This window comes from Poeciliopsis prolifica, unplaced genomic scaffold, assembly GCF_027474105.1.
Source record: "Poeciliopsis prolifica strain line A6 unplaced genomic scaffold, Auburn_PproV2 SCAFFOLD076, whole genome shotgun sequence".
NCBI lineage: Eukaryota > Metazoa > Chordata > Actinopteri > Cyprinodontiformes > Poeciliidae > Poeciliopsis > Poeciliopsis prolifica.
This window is the reverse complement of record NW_026562451.1, coordinates 133,430-152,183: the sequence shown is the minus strand read 5'-3', so window position 1 is coordinate 152,183 and position 18,754 is coordinate 133,430. Positions and strand designations below refer to the sequence as shown.

The following is an 18,754-nucleotide window of genomic DNA, read 5'->3' as shown; positions in this document are numbered from 1 at the left end:
GTGGAAGATTTAAAAAAAAAGGCTTACAGCAAGTCAGAAAATTAGTTGGTTTTACTAATTGGTTTGGTGATGACTGCTAGTTGCAAGATAAGCCAAAAATTAGATATAAGCTCAAACAAAAAGGACACATGAACAAATTGAGAGTATACACCACTGTGTGCCAGTGGTTTGAGACAAACTGTAGAAATAGATTTGTACAAGTGGCAGCCATGTTGGACTTTGAACTCAAGGCTTCCCAAAGACCTTTGCCACTCAAAGGTGAAATTACAGCTTTGGAATGGCATAATTATTGTATTTTCCAAACAGGAACTGAGAAAGTGTGACTTCTTGTTGTCATAATTCTTGTCAGTCAGATAAAGCATACAACAGAAAGTATGTTTTTAGATATATTTCTGAAGAATTTTGCAGAAGTCTCGATTCCTGATAATAATAATAATAATAATAATAATAATAATAATAATAATAAAAGAACCCAGCTTAAATATGGGTTTTGTCCTCATGTTTGTTGTACCTCTACTGTCTTATTTTTAACCCTCCTGAATGGAAAGCGCGAACCTTAAATCTTCTGTCTGCAACAACTGCAGCACAAAAGATCGGTCACAGCACGGCTCGTAATGGAAGATTCTATGAGTCAAAGCATTCTAAAGCTGGAGCTATTTATTAGTAATAGTTTTGATTTTATTTATTTATTTTTTTATTTGCTGATAATTGGACAACAGTCTGAGCCATTTAATTTGTTCACCTGTGAACTTTTGTTCTGTGCAGCTTCAGTTAAATTTCACCAGATAAATTATTTGTTTTAGATAGTAATAACATCACTCAAACTCTCACTACATTGATTGAAAAATACAAATGCTGTGGAGGCCTGAACACTTTTCTCAAACATGTCTCAATTCTCCTTTTAGATGTAGCACATCTTCCATACTGTCATGTGTTGTGTTAAAATGCATCTGTAAGTTTAGTAGATGGCTATTGAAGTTTACTATAATACCAATGCTGTCTATTTGCATTATTTTCTAGAGTATATTAATAAATTAGAATATTGTGATTTAGCTGTCAATAAAATCTAAACTTCATCAAGTTTGAGATGATCTAAATGTATTATATCAACTAATATGCTTCAAAAAATATCACAAATTAAGCTCTGATATAAATTACAACTGAACTGTTTTTGTAATCTCACATTAATTAGAAGTTACTGTCTAGCTGTGGATCTTCTGTTGAGAATCTGATATGAACATTTCAGTTCAGGGACCATTAAATATTTTATAAGATATTAGTACTAATTAGACATTTTGTATCTTTGATGACACTTTTTAAAATCTATGTGGCTTTCCTCCGTTTCATTCATCCATTTTGCTCTGTAAGCTAAAAGACAAACGGTAAGTTGTTGCATCCTCTTTCTAAAAGAGTCCCATCCAAGTATCTTTATTTAGAAATCAGTATGTTGGCAACATTGAGTCAGTCTCAGACTGTGAGACAAAAAGCTGATCTCATTGTCATTCTTAGGCTCTTTAAATACTTACCTATGAAAAAGCTTTGAACAATAATAATATCTGATCATGTTGAAGCACTTTGTACTTATGTTATTGACTTGTTAAAACAAGTAACAATGCAGTGTTGGAGTTGCACTTATATTTTTCACACACATTTTGTTTTGATTTTGTCAATAAAATACTTACTACATTTAACAAATTTATTTTATTTAATTTGTTAAACTTTTAACTTTTGACTTCAGAGAAAGGCACAGCAATTTCAAAAGAAAGATCAGCATTTATTGATTTGATGCTTTATTACAAATATGTTGTGTTTACCTAGTCATTTATTTTTTAAAAACAAACAAAAAAATCTTTGTATGAACCTCAGTTTTAATTATGGACTTTTGTTTTACAGGGAAAAACAGAAAAGCATCCCGTTCCAGTCGCTCTTCAGCAGGTATGCAGTCTCCAGACTACCCCACACTACCTATGACTCTTTCTACTGAGGCTCTGCAACAAAATGGCAAAAACCAGCGATCAAAGTTCCCTAAAAACTTCTTCATCAAGCCTTCCCTGAAAGGCTTCAACTTACTGGGACTCCGCAAAACACAGAAACACTCCCCCATCCCGGCTAGCCGCAGTTGTGAGGACCTTGATGGTCTCCCACAGCCATCTGGACTCTGGAAACGTTCTCACTCTTTGGGAGATCTTCACGACCTTGAGCAGAAGGATGATCTGAACGTTGTGGTTAAAACAGCAAAGGAAGTGGCACACAGCCCAGTCAAGGTCTACAGGGAGGAGCGTTCTCCAACTCAAAAAGGGACACCGGCAGTAAGTCCCAAAGGAAGGTCTGTTAGACCTCCCATACCCTCCCAGCTTCCTCTCCGCTACCAGTGCCCAACAGTCCAGCCTCCCAAACTTCCAGAGCCTCTTTCTAGTCCCACTCCAAGTCCTCCTGATTCTAGTGCCAGTGGGGAAAGGATCATCCTGTCGCATCCCAAAAAGCCTCCCATTCCACCTCCTGTTCCTGCCAAAAAATCCAGAGAAAGACTAATCAATGGAGTTCGTCACTCGTCTCTCTCCCTACCCTCCTCACCATCCCCTACCGCCTCACCTACACACTCTGTCAATCGTTCCCAACCGAGTAGCCCCTTAATCCGCAGCAGCAGCCCAACCCCTGTTCTCAGCGCCCCAGCTCTCCCTGCTAAGACCTTTAGTCCTCCTCCCAGTCCATGTGCCACCTCATCGGCATCATCTATAGGTGAAGATTCAGGCTCTCCACCAGCAGCGCAACCTCCCTGGCTCTCAGATCTGGGAGGTAAAATGGCTGTGACGAGGAAGCTCTCTCACACTAAGATGAGTCCTGATCTGCACACCCTTCTGGAGCAACGACTGCAGGCTGAGAGCATTGATCTGACAGAGGAGCCTTACTCTGACAAGGTTTGAAAAGCACCACTACAAAAACAAGTTTAGAAAATTAACTTAAGAAAAAAACACAGATTTTCACAATTAATTTCTTCGGTAGCTATTTATTTTTAGCTGCATAAAAATGTTAGGTAAAACATTAGGGTCTGGCCCAAAACATATTCAAACCATCCTCCAAGCCAGCAGAGGGCACTAGAGAATGATTTGCTTCTTATTAACAATATAGATAGAAAAGCAATAATGCTGCAATTATATTCTCTCAGAATATAATTTTTATTCTTTAAGTAATGTTGCACCAAATCTTGCGATTTATGGTTGCAAATCAGAAAACAAGTGGGATTCATGAATGGTTGCATCATTAACATCTGGTAGCTTTAAAATATTATCTGCATCACGTTCATGAATAAATTATCTGTAGTGCAGTGCAAATCGATAGTTTATACTTACATTTATCACTGATTTTTCTGTGGGCTTGCTTGGAAAGCTTCCACTTCAGGCCCTGTTCATTTTGTTTCTCCAATGGTGAATTGGAAAACATTAACAAAAATAAACCATTTATGTTTGTAGAGAAGCAAAAATGTTATTTATGATCCTGAAATGTTAATTAAGTACAATTTGCAATAGTTTTTATTATAAAATGTTAATCTATTTGATACTTTTGAAAACATGACAAATGTAGGAACAAAGTAAAAATATATAGTTAACACAACTGAATGCAAAGCAAATTCTGCTGAGAACTCCATAAAATGCTGGGTCAGTTCTCTTTGGGTAAATTCACTAAAACATTTCCAGTCATATTTTCCACAGTTAATATGAAAAAGTTGGATTCCAAAACACTTCTATACTCGTCTGGCGTCAAACTCCTTTTAGCACCCTCAGGGCTGTAACATGCTTAACTTCACTCAGTCATAATTTGACTGCAGCGCCGTTCCAAATTGTTCTGTTTCATGGCAATAAAACCCAGGACAACAGGAGCAGAGCATAACCTAAAGCCTGTGTGCTTCTTGTTTGTATGGATGTTTTATGATGTCGAGGTATTTATTTGCTAAGAGGTTATATGTGTGTGATGATAAATACGCTGCCTGGAGCTGAGAAGGAAAGATTGTGGCTTTGCCCTCTCTCTGATGCGGCTGAAACTGCTAAGTTTATAGGCTGGATCTCACCGAAGGCAGACGGGATCGTAAAAACTTTTGGCACTCACCAGACACCAGGCTCAGCCCCTGAAACATATTGGAAGCCCTTACTCTGACAGGAAAACAAACACAAATTCAAACAGACTGGGGCATCAAGGGGTGAGGTCTAAAATAGTGTCGAAGAGCTCAAAACTGCTCTGCTGGATTGCTATTTATCAGCAGTTAAGAGTTAAGAGGCACCAAATTTTGCTAAACTCCTGCTAAAGATTAATGTACCTAAGTCAGGGCAAATGAAATGAGGTCAGATTTTTATATTTATAAATATATATATGTGAAATAAATATATTTGCACTTTCCATATTTAATTATCTGTTTTCCATTCTTTTCTACATCTAAAACTGTCCTACATTACATAAATTTTCAGGACTGAGTTGGAACCACTTTCAGTGGCTGCAATAAAATCTCCAGATATTGATATTTTGTAACTTTTGATGTGTTCTTTGTTGATGAAAATAGGAATTGGGATAACGATAGTATACAGCCGTTGGTTACCTTCTTTGATGTCTATATTTGTTTGAAAACAATAAAGACACCCTGATTCGTTTGGGTAAAATGTTTCCATTTTCTTAACCATGTCCCTCTTCACATTCTTTATGCAGCACGGCCGATGTGGTATTCCACAGGCACTGATCCAGCGTTACTCAGAGGACTTGGAGCAGCCAGTCAAAGACGTGGCCTCCAGCATGGACCAACTCAGAGTGAAAGAACTACGAAAACAGCACCGCATGGCTGTAAGGCAACCTGTGACTTACCAGAAAATTATTATTGTAAAATAATTTTAATAGAGAAACGTCTTGGAGATGTTCAAGACAGATTTTAATTTATTTTTGACGAGGGGCAATGAAGGTTCTCAAAACTGTTTCTTTTATAGGGTCTTATTTATCATTATTTCACCATAGATAAATTGGGGACCATAAACACTCCCACAATAAAGTCCCTCCATTGAAGGACATTTCTATCCCTCAGTGGGGAAATACTGTATATTCAGAGTGCACAGTAATTTGAGAACTCCTGTAAAACTAATCTATTCCTCCATATTTCAGATCCCCTCCGGAGGTTTGACAGAGATGTCCCGGAAACCCGTTAACTTGGGCAACATCAGCACAGTATTTGATTGGCTCGTTTACATTGGTCTTCCCATGTACGGCCCATCTCTGGCGGCGGCGGGCATTGACACGCTGAGCCGCGTGGCCTTGTTAACGGAGAGCAGCCTGAGGGATGCCGGGGTGCGGGACGAGAGGCACACTCGCCGCCTTATCAGCGAGGCCCGTCTGGTCAATACGCACAGAGGAATGCAGTCCTAATCTCAAGCCCAGTCGCTGTTTCAAAACATAACCTGGAGGTGGCCACACAACTAAGTGAGCACAGCACTAAAGTACATTCAAAAAGAGCTATCCCTTCTTTAATGTTTACGGCGTTTAGAGCGAAGAGAAGATATAAGATGCCTTTAGGAAAACAAATCAAGACTGATTGCTCTGTTGGTTTTCTTCCATTCTAAGGACATCCCTAAAGTCTTCAATTAAAGATTTTGATCTGCCTTTAAAAACGATAGCACACTCTTTGTAAGATTAAAATTATTTTCTTTCTAACTTTTTTTTTGTTTGCTAAACTATGTAAATGGTTTACTTCCTACATATTCCATAGCTGAACCATTTTACATTTTACGGCAAGGCAGGTCAAAGTCTGAATGAATGAATCCACACCAAACAGTGGATTACAGGTGGCTTATTTTGTACAATGTTTCTGTATTATAGCACAAAGTACAACTGAATTCCAAAAGGATTTATACGTTTGATTTTGGGTTTGCTTTTGAAAGGAAGCCCCGTTTCAGGCCTGCTTGAAGTCATTTGAAAAAAAAAATTCAAACAAATGATGTCTTTATATTTCAACTTTTATGATACATCTTTTTCAAGGCATACCATGGTGTGTGGTGAGTCTTACAGAAAGCTTTGTTTGCTGCAGTAATCACAATCAGCTTTTACTGAAAGTACATTCCTCAATGTGGAAAAGGACACTTGAAATTGCCTTACCAATATGAATGAATAGCTACAAGAAGCTGTGCAAAACATGCAGGGCTTTTTCTTCATCTGATTGTGTCTGTCAAGAAAACTTTTTATATATACACACAATTACTTTGGTGGTGCACATGGACCAAAGAACAAGACGAGACGTCCCCCCATGTTGAATCTCCCTGGACCATGTTGGAATACATTGAAAGTACATCTTGCTGAAGAAAAACAAAGATTCAGCTGAGATCTTAGCCAACATATGTGGAATCCACTGGTCTGTCTACACATTGGTGAGCACATTCAGGAATTAAAGCTCTTGAGGAGTATCATCAAACATTTAATCAGTGCCGGCGCAGGATTGGACCCTTGCCATGCAAAGATGGGAATAAACTGTCAAGCAAACTGTCTCAAACTTCAGGGACCTTCTGAGAGGAATCAGACTGTTAGAACGTTATTGAGAAGAAAATAACTAAGAACATTGGGTTGTGCATTCTGCATGAAACTGAGCAAACAACAAATATTCCCCCTGTCCGTTTCTTACATGTTTAAAATCATATCTCTCGTTGCCAGTACTGGACTGAAGACTTACTCCATCCGTTTGTTTCGTTTATAAAATCTGACTAGCTGCTGTTGCTGAGCTTGTTTCTGCAACTGGCACTTGATGTGGTTATTTGATGCCTTCTTCTCTCATCAATCAAAGTGGTGCTCTGGGAAAGTGAGGATGGAGTCACAGTTCAAACAAGTAAGACCCAGGAAGCATTCTGTAAAAGAATGAAAATACTGACACTGTAATTGCACTTTAGATGGTTAAACTAGCGGTTTTATAGGTAAGATTGGCTACATATTTTCACAGGTCCCCAAATGGACATGTATGTCAGGTATTGTAAAGGGTTTTAATGAGGTATGCTGGTATTTTTATTTTTTTGTATTCAGTTCCCAATGCCAATTTACCAACCATGTGTTAACCTCCAGTTACTCATTTTTAGCTTTCAGTCTTACAAAACTAAATTCTTGATTGCATACATACAATGCTTTGGCGAAGTTGCACATTCTCTATGTGTAATTTATGTTGTGTTAATAACTTATTTCTTTTTTTTATTATTCATATCAACTGTAATTAGCTGTATTATATAAATAGCAATACCTTCCTGCACATTGCTCAGTAAGGAACTACAGTATGTATTGTAAAATACGTGTACAAATGATTTAATTTGGTTTTCGTCTACTTAATGATTGTCCATACAGATTTTGCTTGTGTAATGAAACAACAAAAAGTAATGTCCATAACTATTTGTCTTTCCGAAATATAAATAAATTGTTTCTTGCTATACATTGACCACCGAGCAGTTTCTACTCTTGATATGGGTGACATATCAAGAGTGGGTGACACATCAATTCTGAGACTCTCCAGTGGAGAGTGTCAGAACACAATGACATTCCAGCATGCACTGATCTGCCTAGATTTTGCATACTATATGTAACCTGTTCCTTTTGTGAGGACACTGTTGTCAATTAACTTATTATTATTCTCAGACTCTCCTGTGGAGAGTAGCAGACTCTCCACTGGAGAGTCTGAGAATTGTCCTGGGGGCCATAACCATCCAATGAATTCAACCATTATTTTTACTTTGGTGCATGTCCATGTCTGTTCAATAAGGTATGGGCTCCTCCTAGTCTCGGGCATTTAAAGGGGACACAAAGGCACCATGTAAGCTGGAAGTGCAACTGAAAAACAGGCAGTAATGGACGGACTCATTTCTTTCTAGTCAGTTTAATAAACTGGGACACTGTAATTTTGCACAAAGACATTTCTAAATCAGAGTCTAAAATTAAAAGCATGTGGATTCAGAACAGAAGTAACACAATAGCTTCTTATTTAAAAACCATCTGCTAGACATACTATATTATTATCTTATATTAGCTTTTAGTAGTAGCACTTTATTAAAACTAAAAATAACAAATTATCTGTACCCATGTTTTCTTTTTAGCATCATTGCTCTGTTGGATTTTTAAAAAGTAATAATTTTGGAACCAACATTAACTCTGCAGGTTGCCTTGGTTTGGCTCTTTTAGTCATGCTTCTGTGGTCAAAAGCACTAAAGCTTTTTCCTGTTGTTCATCTTTACTCTGAGAAAAGTACAGGCCAAGTACTGGAACCCCACAGCGCAATATTTTGTCGCAGACAATTTTATTTGCTTGACATTTATCTGACTTGATGCCGAGGAGTCATCTGACTTCATTTGACAAGAATTACAAACACAATGACATTCCAGCATGCACTGATCTGCCTAGATTTTGCATACTATATGTAACCTGTTCCTTTTGTGAGGACACTGTTGTCAATTAACTTATTTTATGTGATTTTTGACAAAGTGTATCTGAAGTATCTGTAAAGTGTTTTTAGGATTAAGGAGAAAATTTCAGCTTTCTATCACTGCCAGGTCCAAGTATTATTCTGATTTCACTACACACTAATTATTGTTAGAAGTAAACTGGATTACATAGCTGCTTACTTCTAAAGCAACTATGTAATCCACTATGCTTAATCCAAATGTGGCAAGACTCTTTTTTTTTAAATGTACAATGCTAATGAGGATTCCAAGTTCTTTTGAATAAACGTCTTATTTTTATATTTATTTGTTTAATGAGGTCCTACAACTTAAACCGAGTGTGTGAAGTAGAGCAAATTCAATGAAACTTCAACTGATCACATACCATCATATACAAACAAATAATTCAAATACAACTACTTTTATTTGATGTGTCTTGCTTTTAAGCATATCCATATATTTTCACTAGAAGCTTAATGAGAGCCTCCCTTAGCAATTGTAAAAACCAGTTTTGATGTGTTTTAGATCCCACTCCTGGGATCTAAAACACATATAGCTGTGTGTAACACGGATATAGCTGCGTTACACACAGCTATATCCAAGTTTCGATCAATTCTAATGAACTGAGCTATCCTACTAAGATTAAATAAAATTAATCTGTTCGAGAACAAAATAAGTTAAAAAGCATTGTTACATTTTCAATTTAAATATAGTATTTAAATTGTAGCATCATGTACAATTCTGACTGACACTATGCGGAATAAAGCTGGAAAGTAGCATCACCCACCTTTGGAAGGTGTGATATAGGGTGTAAAAGTTCCCCCTAGATGCCTGCAAAGTTAATGAATATCAGGAGTCACAGAAAAAACGTGATTTGGAGTAGTGGTCTAAGTGAAATCTATACCATCAAATGGCACAATAAACAACTGTGCCAGTTGGGCTGCCCGTCTTGGTCTTAAACTTTGAAAATATAACTTTTGCTGCAGAGCTTGAAAATTGCTGCCTGTTCCACAAAGACTTTTTAAGTGGGGAAAATACTATTCCGTCAACTCTGCAAAATTACTGTTCTATACTTCATTAGTTTTGCTCTTTAAAGCCAAATTGTTTTTTTATTATTATTTTTTTTATTTTTATTAATTATTACTTTGCTTCCTTGACAGCTGTCACCCTGGAGGCCTGTTGACAAAGTAGTTGTGAAAAACCTCCTAATTGAAGGTGTGGTCTAATGGTGGGTTCTGTTGCTGCTGTGGAAAAAGTTATAGTTCAAACAAAGATTGTAACAACTGGCCTGAGGGGGAAGGAGAAAGTTTAAAACACACACACACACACACACACACACACACATACACTTCAACATTCTTTTGTCTACTACCTGCAGCAATATTAAGTCATGACACTTTAATTTGATTAAATGCGAAATGACAGTTTCAATGAGGTTTGATTGTTTTTCTGATTTATTATGGTTTTCTTTTACATGCATAATACATTACTGCAGTGTAGTTTGTCTACCAATGATCTAGAATTCTGCTGCAAAAATACTGACAAAATGTAGAAAGGGAGCTCACACCACATTAGTTTTGAAGTGCTGTTGGATTTCATTTTAATGTCTCTTAAATAACTTTTAAATCATTAATGGTGTCATAGTCCCCCCAGATTTATCAGACTTGATCTTGCTGAAATTCCAGAAAAGATTCATTAGGATTTTAAGTCTGCGCTACAATCATAAATTACAAAACACTGTTTTGCTTTTTTTTTTCATTCAAAGTAGTGCACATTTTTGACTGAAGGAAAAACATACATGGTTTTACAAAGTTTTAAAAATAATAATCTGAAATGTCTAGTGTGTATTTATGTTCAGCCCCAATTATTCCAATACAGCTGAATAAATACAGTGCATTGCACATATACATTTTCTTTAGAAATCACCTACTTACTCTGAACACACAGCAACCGTGGAATGGTTTAGGTTATTTCTGATATTAGAGTGGCCCAGTCAAAGCCGACATTTAAATACAAGTGAGTGAAAATGGTGAGATTTGCGATATTCTGCCTCAACTTGAGCAATTTTGGCCAAAAAAAAAAAAAGGATATGGGTAATTTGCATGTTCTCTATGTGTAAATAGTCACATCAGATGATAATTCTACAAACTACTGATCCAGGGGCTACAAATGAAAATCCACTGAACTTTTCAGACTTTTTATTTCTTGACGCTTGAAAATCATAAATGATTTTCCACCAACTTCACAGTTATTTAATAACTTGCGCTGATCTATAGCCTAAATCGCAAAAAATCTCATTAAAAATATAAAGCAGCTTCTACAATCAAAGTTCAAAGCCTACCAACTATTTATAATGAATCCCTCAACAGACACTGGTAGGCGCTGTTTTACACTCCCCAATCCACACAAAATGTGAAGTGGACGCTTTCCTTCTTTCCAAGTTCAGTAATCTGACACCGAGAGCCTCACAGGAGAAGGATGAACCCTTAACTCTGCTGGAAGGACGGAAGGAAGGAACACTCATCCAACGAGAGGAAAAGAAGCACGGACAGAGCTGGAGCAAAACGCTGACTGCCATAAAAAAAACAACAAGAACCCCGTGGCAGCAGCAGGAGAAGCAGCGGCGGAGGAGATCCAGACTTTCTTTAAGTCTCCAAAATTTACCTGTTTCACCCCTCCATCAAATGATCCGAAAGCGGCAACTTTCACTTCCAAGAGGCGGATGGGTGACTTTCCACGTTGCTTTGTGAGGAGGAGATGATGAAGAATTTCGGCAGCAGTCCCCCTCACAACAGCAACAACCACCAGACTCCCAACCACATCAGAGAGCGACACCACCGAAAGCACGGCTTGCTCTGCGCTCTACCGTGGCGCTTCTCCTTGCGAGGTTATGGTTTCTGCATGGCTGCGCTCTTCCTCTTCTGCTTCGGCTCGCTTTGTTACCAGCTGAACGGCGGGGCTCCAAGAATCCTGCTGGACATCAGGCAGTATCTCGGTAAGAATTTTTATTTTATTTATTTATTTATTTTTCTCTTCTATCTCCTGGCTTTGGTGCTGAAGTTCGCCATCAAGCGCATTTTGATCATTCACAGTTCCACTTAAACTTGAAAAGTCTTAACGGGATGTTTAACTGTAATTGCGTATAGTATCACACATAAAGCCAACCAAAAGCAACTTCAGGCGCACCACTGGGAAACTATCATTTCACTCAACTTTTACATAATTCCACTTTCCGCTGCGCTTCAGCAGTGCTGAAATATTTTTAGTATGACGTGTCAGAGCACGGCTGAGGGCTCAGAGATGTTCCGATTGATATTTAATGTGTGTGATAAGTGACATGTCCGCCTGAAGGTTCGGCGCGATCCGGACACGCAGCACTTATTACGCACGGCTGCAGCCTCTGGAACAAGGGTCAATTCTTGCAACTGCTTCTGACATGAGACAGACAATTCAGATAATTAGTTGCTTGTATATCAGGTCTTATGATTTATACTTTACAAGTAGATTGAAACATATCTTAAGATTTGTCTTTAATGGCTGAAAGTCCCTTTTTTAATGCTGAGATCGATTAACAGAGGCGCAACTCATAGGCCAGGGGCGACAGTTAGTAATGCGCAGCCAATCCCCCCTCCCTCACTCCCATTCATTTCCAGCTCTTGATAATGGAGAGAAAAAAAATCTCCCACCATATAATAAACAAATAACTAGGTGAATAATTTATTTTATAATATGCTTCACATATATTATTATAAAAAAATATTTTGGTAATTTGCAGTACTTTTCATATATAAAATAATTAAATTTGATTTCACTATAACATTAAAAACATTAAACGGTATTTGTTTTATTTAAATGTTCACAGGACTTATGTAAAAATCCAAATTGATCTGAGCTCTATTGCTTTGGCTTATTTTGATCGGCTGTAGCAGGTGATTCTGTCTACGTATTCAAAATATTTTCTGAACAAAGGAGATGGATTCCGCCTGACACAGGGAATGACAGCTGGAAATTTACAAAGTTCTATTGCATGAATGTCAAATCCTTTTGTTTGGGATCATAATTTAATCACCAATTATGTATTTTTGTGGTTTCCCTATCAAAAACAATCAATCTCAACATTTACACTAAATAAATAACATAAAACACTTCCAATACATCCGATTTTTCAGAAAAATGCTTACTGTGGTAATGAGAAATTGGTTATTAAAAAAATTATACATCTGGCATTATATAAACTGAAATATTTCCTGTGCATGTAATCTGTGAATGTTATCTTTCGGTTTTAGTAAACCACCCTTAGATTATAAATAGCCTCCACGCAACTTCCCCTATTTTGTGGTGTCCCTTGTCTTTCAAGAGTACTAAAAAAAGTTTGTTTACTTTTTGTGTGAGCATATTGGATCGTTTGACCATATATTGTTGCCCAAAGCAGAATAATTTGCACAGGAAATTTACTATCAGCAAATTCCTTACTGGGCGACACCTTCAGCAGCAGCTGGAATGATTGTGTGCCTCTGTGTGTATGTAGGCGTGTGTTGAAAGGAGGTTGTGTTCTCTACCTACTACTCACCAAGAGCTTTGAGGGCTTTGTGACGTGATAAACATCTGGAGCAGAATGAGAGTTTCTTACAACTAATCCCTGGGGTCAGATTGGTTTCCTGCAGACACACACATCTTTTTTCCAAATACACAGGCCTTCACAGAGCAGCTGCATTGTATTGTCCAAAACACAGAAGCTCCACTTCACTCAAAACACAAACATAAGCGACAACTGCTATATTAGTCTATTTTGCTTGGAATGAAGTTTGTTTTAGCTAGGTTTGTAAGATGACATTGACCTGCAAATGTCTTTTTGTAGCAAGTATTTCTTCATCGGAAGATGTAAAGATTTAGTGCACTGACAGCATGCAGATTCGGAAAAACGAAGTTGTCAAATTTGTCTTGTCAGATTTGAGTGTTGGTCTTCAGTGACGTTTCCTGAGTGCACACTTTGTGCATTATCAATCTAATATGAGGAGTACTTAGACATCTACGCCTGGAGCCAAAAAAGACCTCTGCTGTCCAGTAGAGAACAAAACTTCCTGGTCCTACTGAAGCGGCGATGCAGAACAGGTAAAAAAAGTAATCGTATATCAACAGTTTTTTTATCACCATCAAAATAAAACCCCAAAAAACTATAATATTAGGAAACTGTGTTAGTGAATTTCATCATTGTGCCTGTTGGAATATAGACAATTATTTTCTGCAAATTGTTTTTAGCCTGAACTGCAACTCATTTCAGCCATTCTTGTAATCTTGTTACTTTAACTAATATTTTCTCTTCTGTTTTGTGGGCTCGTTGTGATAAATGAATTTGAAAAAAAAGACAGTTTTAGGTGAGTAAAGTGTGATTGTGTGTTTTTCTTGGTCAGTCGAGGAGTAGACCGAACAGACTCTGTTTTGTTCAGCTGGATGGAGAAGTGGGTGTTCAAGGATGTCACTCATCGTGTAGTTGCAGGAACTAGAGCAGGTTACAGACCTTTAGACCTGGATTTATTGCCTAGCTCTTGCTGCTGAGTGTTGCCAGTCACTAACTGTGTCTAACACCTTCTCAAGTCTCTTTCTCCATCCACACATTAGGATCGTTATGGCTACTGTACCAAAAAGGCTCATCTTTAGTGTGGTAAAGATGGGAAGATTTATTTCACTGTGATCATAGGATTATTCTTGCATGTCTCTTTAAATGTGGTCTGCTCCTCGGAATAATTTAGTAACCTTTAGCTCTTTATACAATTTTTTCATTAAGTTTCAGAAGTTGGCAGGTAAAATCTTCAAGTTGGAGAGTGCAGGGCGGTGTTGACAATTAGACAGGTATGTATGGATACAGATGAAACTTGGGGATCGTTTTCCTCCCTTCAGTATTTGTTATATTCATGCCATTACTGACAGAGGATAAGAAAAAGGCAACATTTGTGAGCTAAGTGAAAGAAAGTTTAGTTTGGCTGATGAACATCTGTCATATACACCAAATGCTTTTTATTAGTGGGGGGAAACAACATGTTACGGAATCTGAAGCGGATAACGTGTAAGTTAATTATATATTTGTTGCATCAAACATGCTAACAAGTGTTTGTCCATTATAGTTAATTAATGACACTTGTAGTAAACTACACTTTGGCCCTTCATTACAGTACTCTTTGTCAAACAGTACTGGAGGCAGAATCGTCACATGGGACTCTCTTTTTAGTGTTGGTAGCTGCCTTGGGATGAATAGAAATATTAAGTACAACTTTTCAGCAGTTTCTCGGATTCTCACCTGTAACAGTGGTTATTGTACCACCTTTGAAGAGATAAATCAAGAATTAAATGTATTAAATAATTTAATATTTTCCTTTTTCCTTTGTTTTCTTTTGAAATCAAATACCTTTAAAGACTGCACCAGTAAGCTTCACTGTGACCTGCACTGCTAAGTGTTCAATTACATTCTGTCCACATCTATGTTTTCTGTTTGTGTGCCATCATACACTGGTGAGGAAAGTGACACACAAGCTGCACATTTTCAGGAACGTTTTTGAGTGAGCCAGTCATGTTAGTGTGAGTTTTGGAGCAACCCTTCCACTCAGCCATCCAACACACCCACTTCCTTTTAAAGGATATTAAAAACAAGATTCCCTTTCAAATTATAATTTTTTTCTTTTTTTTTTCTTTTAAAGTGGCAGATTTATTGGTGTTGGACTCTTCGTGAGAAATGACAGAACTGCTTTCTTAAAGTAGTTTATTAAGTGTCAAATTGAATTGAAGTCAGGGTGATGCAAGCCTTGGAGCCTCACAGCATCTTGCTGGTTGCCAGGTGTGCACCAGTCTGAGCTTAAGTGAAGTTGGTCATGTGGAAAATTGACCAGCCACTTTGCATTTATCTTACTTACTCATGCAACATTTTAGCAGGTGTCGCAGGACAGCATATGTGCACAGTTTATACTTAAAGCAAAAGCTGCAGTCTTAGATAAGCTCATCTTTAATATCTTGCATCCACATAACATTTGTAGCTGTCAGATCCCATTAGAAGGTGAAAGCAAGACTGCACAGTCTACTTCCTCTGTAGCTACTTTGCATTCTGCCTTCTTAACCTTTGACAGACTCCCCAAATGACTCTGAACTCTTAATGCCAAAACAATCAGATGGGTTGTAATTTCCCACTTGCTAAACAGACAGTACTCGCTGGAGAATAGAGGTAAGGCTTTCTCTGTACATGAAGTCAATGTAAAATTTGTTTAATTTTACATTGGGCAGTGGTTCCCAAAGAGATTTTCTGCCCCCCACGCCCACCCTCAGTGGGTCCCAAAGATTTTCTGGGCCTGCCTGTGGATTACAAAATGAAAAGAAAACAAAAAATTCAACTGGATACACACATCGTTCAAACAGACACAAACTATTACACATATTTTGTTTCCAAACTCCCTGAAGTTTATTCCACACTTCAGGTTGCAACAAAACACACCACAAATCATCTTCACAGTGAAACACTTTTGTGTAACTTTTTTTTTCATTTATCCATACTGCTTCTCGTGCCCCCTTGCAATAGCACTGTGCCCCACGCACCCCACACTTTGGGAACCACCGAGTTTAAAAATACATGAGCAAGAATTGATGACTGATCATTTTGATAGAGACAGTTATTTCCTCCATTCATCACTTTGTCCCACATCGCCACTCATTGTATAACAGAAGCAGTTAGCATTACCAATTAGCATTTGCAGGCCTGGCAGGGTATCGTTTTCATCTCCAGCGAGACATGCAAAACACCAAAACAACACACGCCAATTATCTTTCATTAGTGTATTTGTTCTTGCCACATGAAAAGACGGCAAACGGAAAGAAAATTAGCAATCCACAAGTTCTCTAAATGTGCCACTGCTGTTCAAGACTTGCTGAGTAATGGTAGCTACTTCCCAGGAGAAATGCCTGGCAAGTAGTTAGGCAATGGTTTGTGTCTGCATAAGTGCTTAAGAACTTTTCAATGGAGCATTTCAATACTTCATAATAACCTCTGAATTAATCATATTTAATTTATTTTTTTAATTATCTGTATCAACTTTTTTCATTGAGATTTGCTGGTGTTCACTAATTATAAAAGTAGACTTGGCTATTTATTTTGTATTTTTATAACCAATCAAACCCACAGCAGAGTTTTTGTGAGAAATTTTGTTGCCTTGAAATTTGTACCTTACATCAGTCAGCTCTGTCCTGTTTAAAACCTGTAATCTAAATCTGAGTCCTCTTATTACAGATCTGCTTTGCCCTTCCTCATATCTCTTTGTTCCTGTGTTGGTAGCGTAATTAGAAATGTTCTTTCATTTCTTGGGAGTGCGAAACCATTCAGCATTTTCCAGCAGGATATTGGAGCAATGCAGCCCCATCAGCAGCATGATTTATGTCTTTTGAATTGGCTAAATATAGGATACAACACATCTGCTTGGTTGATCAGATATTTCACAGGTTTGTCACATAAGTAAAACTGAATTTTTCTGAACTTTTTTATTGTATTACTTATTTTGAATATGTAGACGGTGCATAACTTTTCACTTATTACAAAATAACATTGATTTCGCAATATCAAACAAAACGTAAGGGAGCACAATAACTACAGGACACTATAACCAAAGGAAATAGTTGGCATACTCAAAGAAGTGAGAAGAATATTCTTCCTCACCCCTTTGTTTAACTAAAATACATATAAGTACCCATGAACTGAGTCCAAGATGGAAAACACAGCACATTACCCACAGAAATTGCTTGTTACTATGATGGAGATGTTAGAATAGAAACATGTTTTCCGGTGGTCAGTGACATGCTTTGCTCAAGAAACTTTGATTTTATTCTTGAACACGTTTACCACGACTGCCCTCCTCATCTCCCGGCAATGAAAACGTATATAGCAGCCTTAAATATGCAGTGGGACAGATAGAGCAACAGTGCACAGCCCATGTTGTTCAAACCACTACATTCTATTCTGAGCAACTGCATTTCTTTACGTTTTTTTTTAAATGCTTTCTCAGTGAGAAGTTGATATAATCTTTAGCATAAGCCACGTCATCCATCACAGAAAAACTGAAATCTGTCACAGACAAAATGTGACAAAGTTCAAGGGGGGTTGATAACTTTTCAAGTCATTCTATTTTACTCCAAGCCACATATCACATTAAAACATTCAAATTAAAAATTTTATACAGCCAGCATTTCAAAAATATTTTAACTGAACGGTGGTTGTTCCCTGTCATGAAGCAATTCTCTTCTCTATCAAATATTTCACCTCAGTATCAGACTGTTGCCCTTTTCTCTGAAGCCGACTTTTGCTAAGCGTCGTGTCTTAACAAAAGTGTCTCATTTTTCCAGGTGCCTGAAGGTTTTTCTTTCAGAGTATGCCAGTCATTGCTAATAGTCATCATTTACCATGTAGCTGTTCAACATTTGAGTTTTACAGCGCAGGCTCAAGTCAAGTTTCTTTATATACAACACATTTCAACATAAAGGCAGTTCAAATAAAAAAGTCATAAACACATCATACTGTCACCAATTTGAGAGCAGACATTGCTTTTTGTCCAGTGTCATCATCATAAACACCATTTTCATTGCAAGCATACCGGTATAATATTTCCATGAACACAGCTGCACTTAAGCCATATCATTGTAGACCAGAGAAAGTGAACTAATCAGATGTTTGGGTAAAGTATACAGAACAATCCAAAGTTATCAAGGTCTTAAAAACATGCAATCACAATTTCCAATAATTTTTGTGTTTAACCAAAACTACTGGGCTATTCCAGCAGAACATTTCACTTGAGGCTCACCACAATTGGATAACTTTAAAACCTTGTCCATTGACATTCAGCTTTAGCTGCAATATTCATGAAGCAGAATCAGAATTTGGTTTAAACAGCACAAGGCAAGTTATTGCCTGATTTGTATCGAATGATTCAGACTCGTGATGGTGTAATGGTTTGGTTGTCATGAGGTCAAGTTTGCTGTTGCTCCTCAGATACTAGTGCAAAAGCTTATGGTCATCTTGCTTGATTCACTGGCCTAAATTCAGGTTGTTTTATCTCTTTGCTTTCTTGCTTATATCCCCTTGCATGCATTCTTTGTTCATCAGCACTTCTGTCCTGCACCAGACAAAGTTTTGGCAGTCTGACCACAAGTTTCCAAAAATATCTGTAAGATATTTCATTCATATTTTCATAATTTGTTGAATTTTTTTCTGAGTACTTCCGACATTTTTTTCCTCATGCACCTGCTCCTTCCACGTATGGATACTTTCTTGGACATATATATGAGTGAACAGA

General features: G+C 37.5%; 2 protein-coding genes across 7 annotated transcripts in view; both read left to right on the top strand.

The window, feature by feature from the left end:
• Positions 1–7,435, top strand: part of sash1a (SAM and SH3 domain containing 1a) — a 156,800-nt gene extending 149,365 nt beyond the window's left edge. For all 6 annotated transcript variants that reach the window (XM_055021400.1, XM_055021399.1, XM_055021402.1 and 3 more), the window contains 3 exons: positions 1,894–2,918; positions 4,696–4,827; positions 5,140–7,435. In XM_055021400.1, the coding sequence (XP_054877375.1) occupies positions 1,894–2,918; positions 4,696–4,827; positions 5,140–5,400 (1,418 nt within the window). In that variant the 3' untranslated portion in view covers positions 5,401–7,435. The remainder of the gene's footprint in view (positions 1–1,893; positions 2,919–4,695; positions 4,828–5,139) is intronic.
• A 3,458-nt stretch (positions 7,436–10,893) lies between these two features.
• The window catches only part of usta (uronyl 2-sulfotransferase a), a 45,994-nt gene continuing 38,133 nt past the window's right edge, over positions 10,894–18,754 (top strand). The window contains exon 1 of the mRNA XM_055021382.1: positions 10,894–11,430. Coding sequence (XP_054877357.1) covers positions 11,193–11,430 — 238 coding nt within the window. The 5' untranslated portion in view covers positions 10,894–11,192. The remainder of the gene's footprint in view (positions 11,431–18,754) is intronic.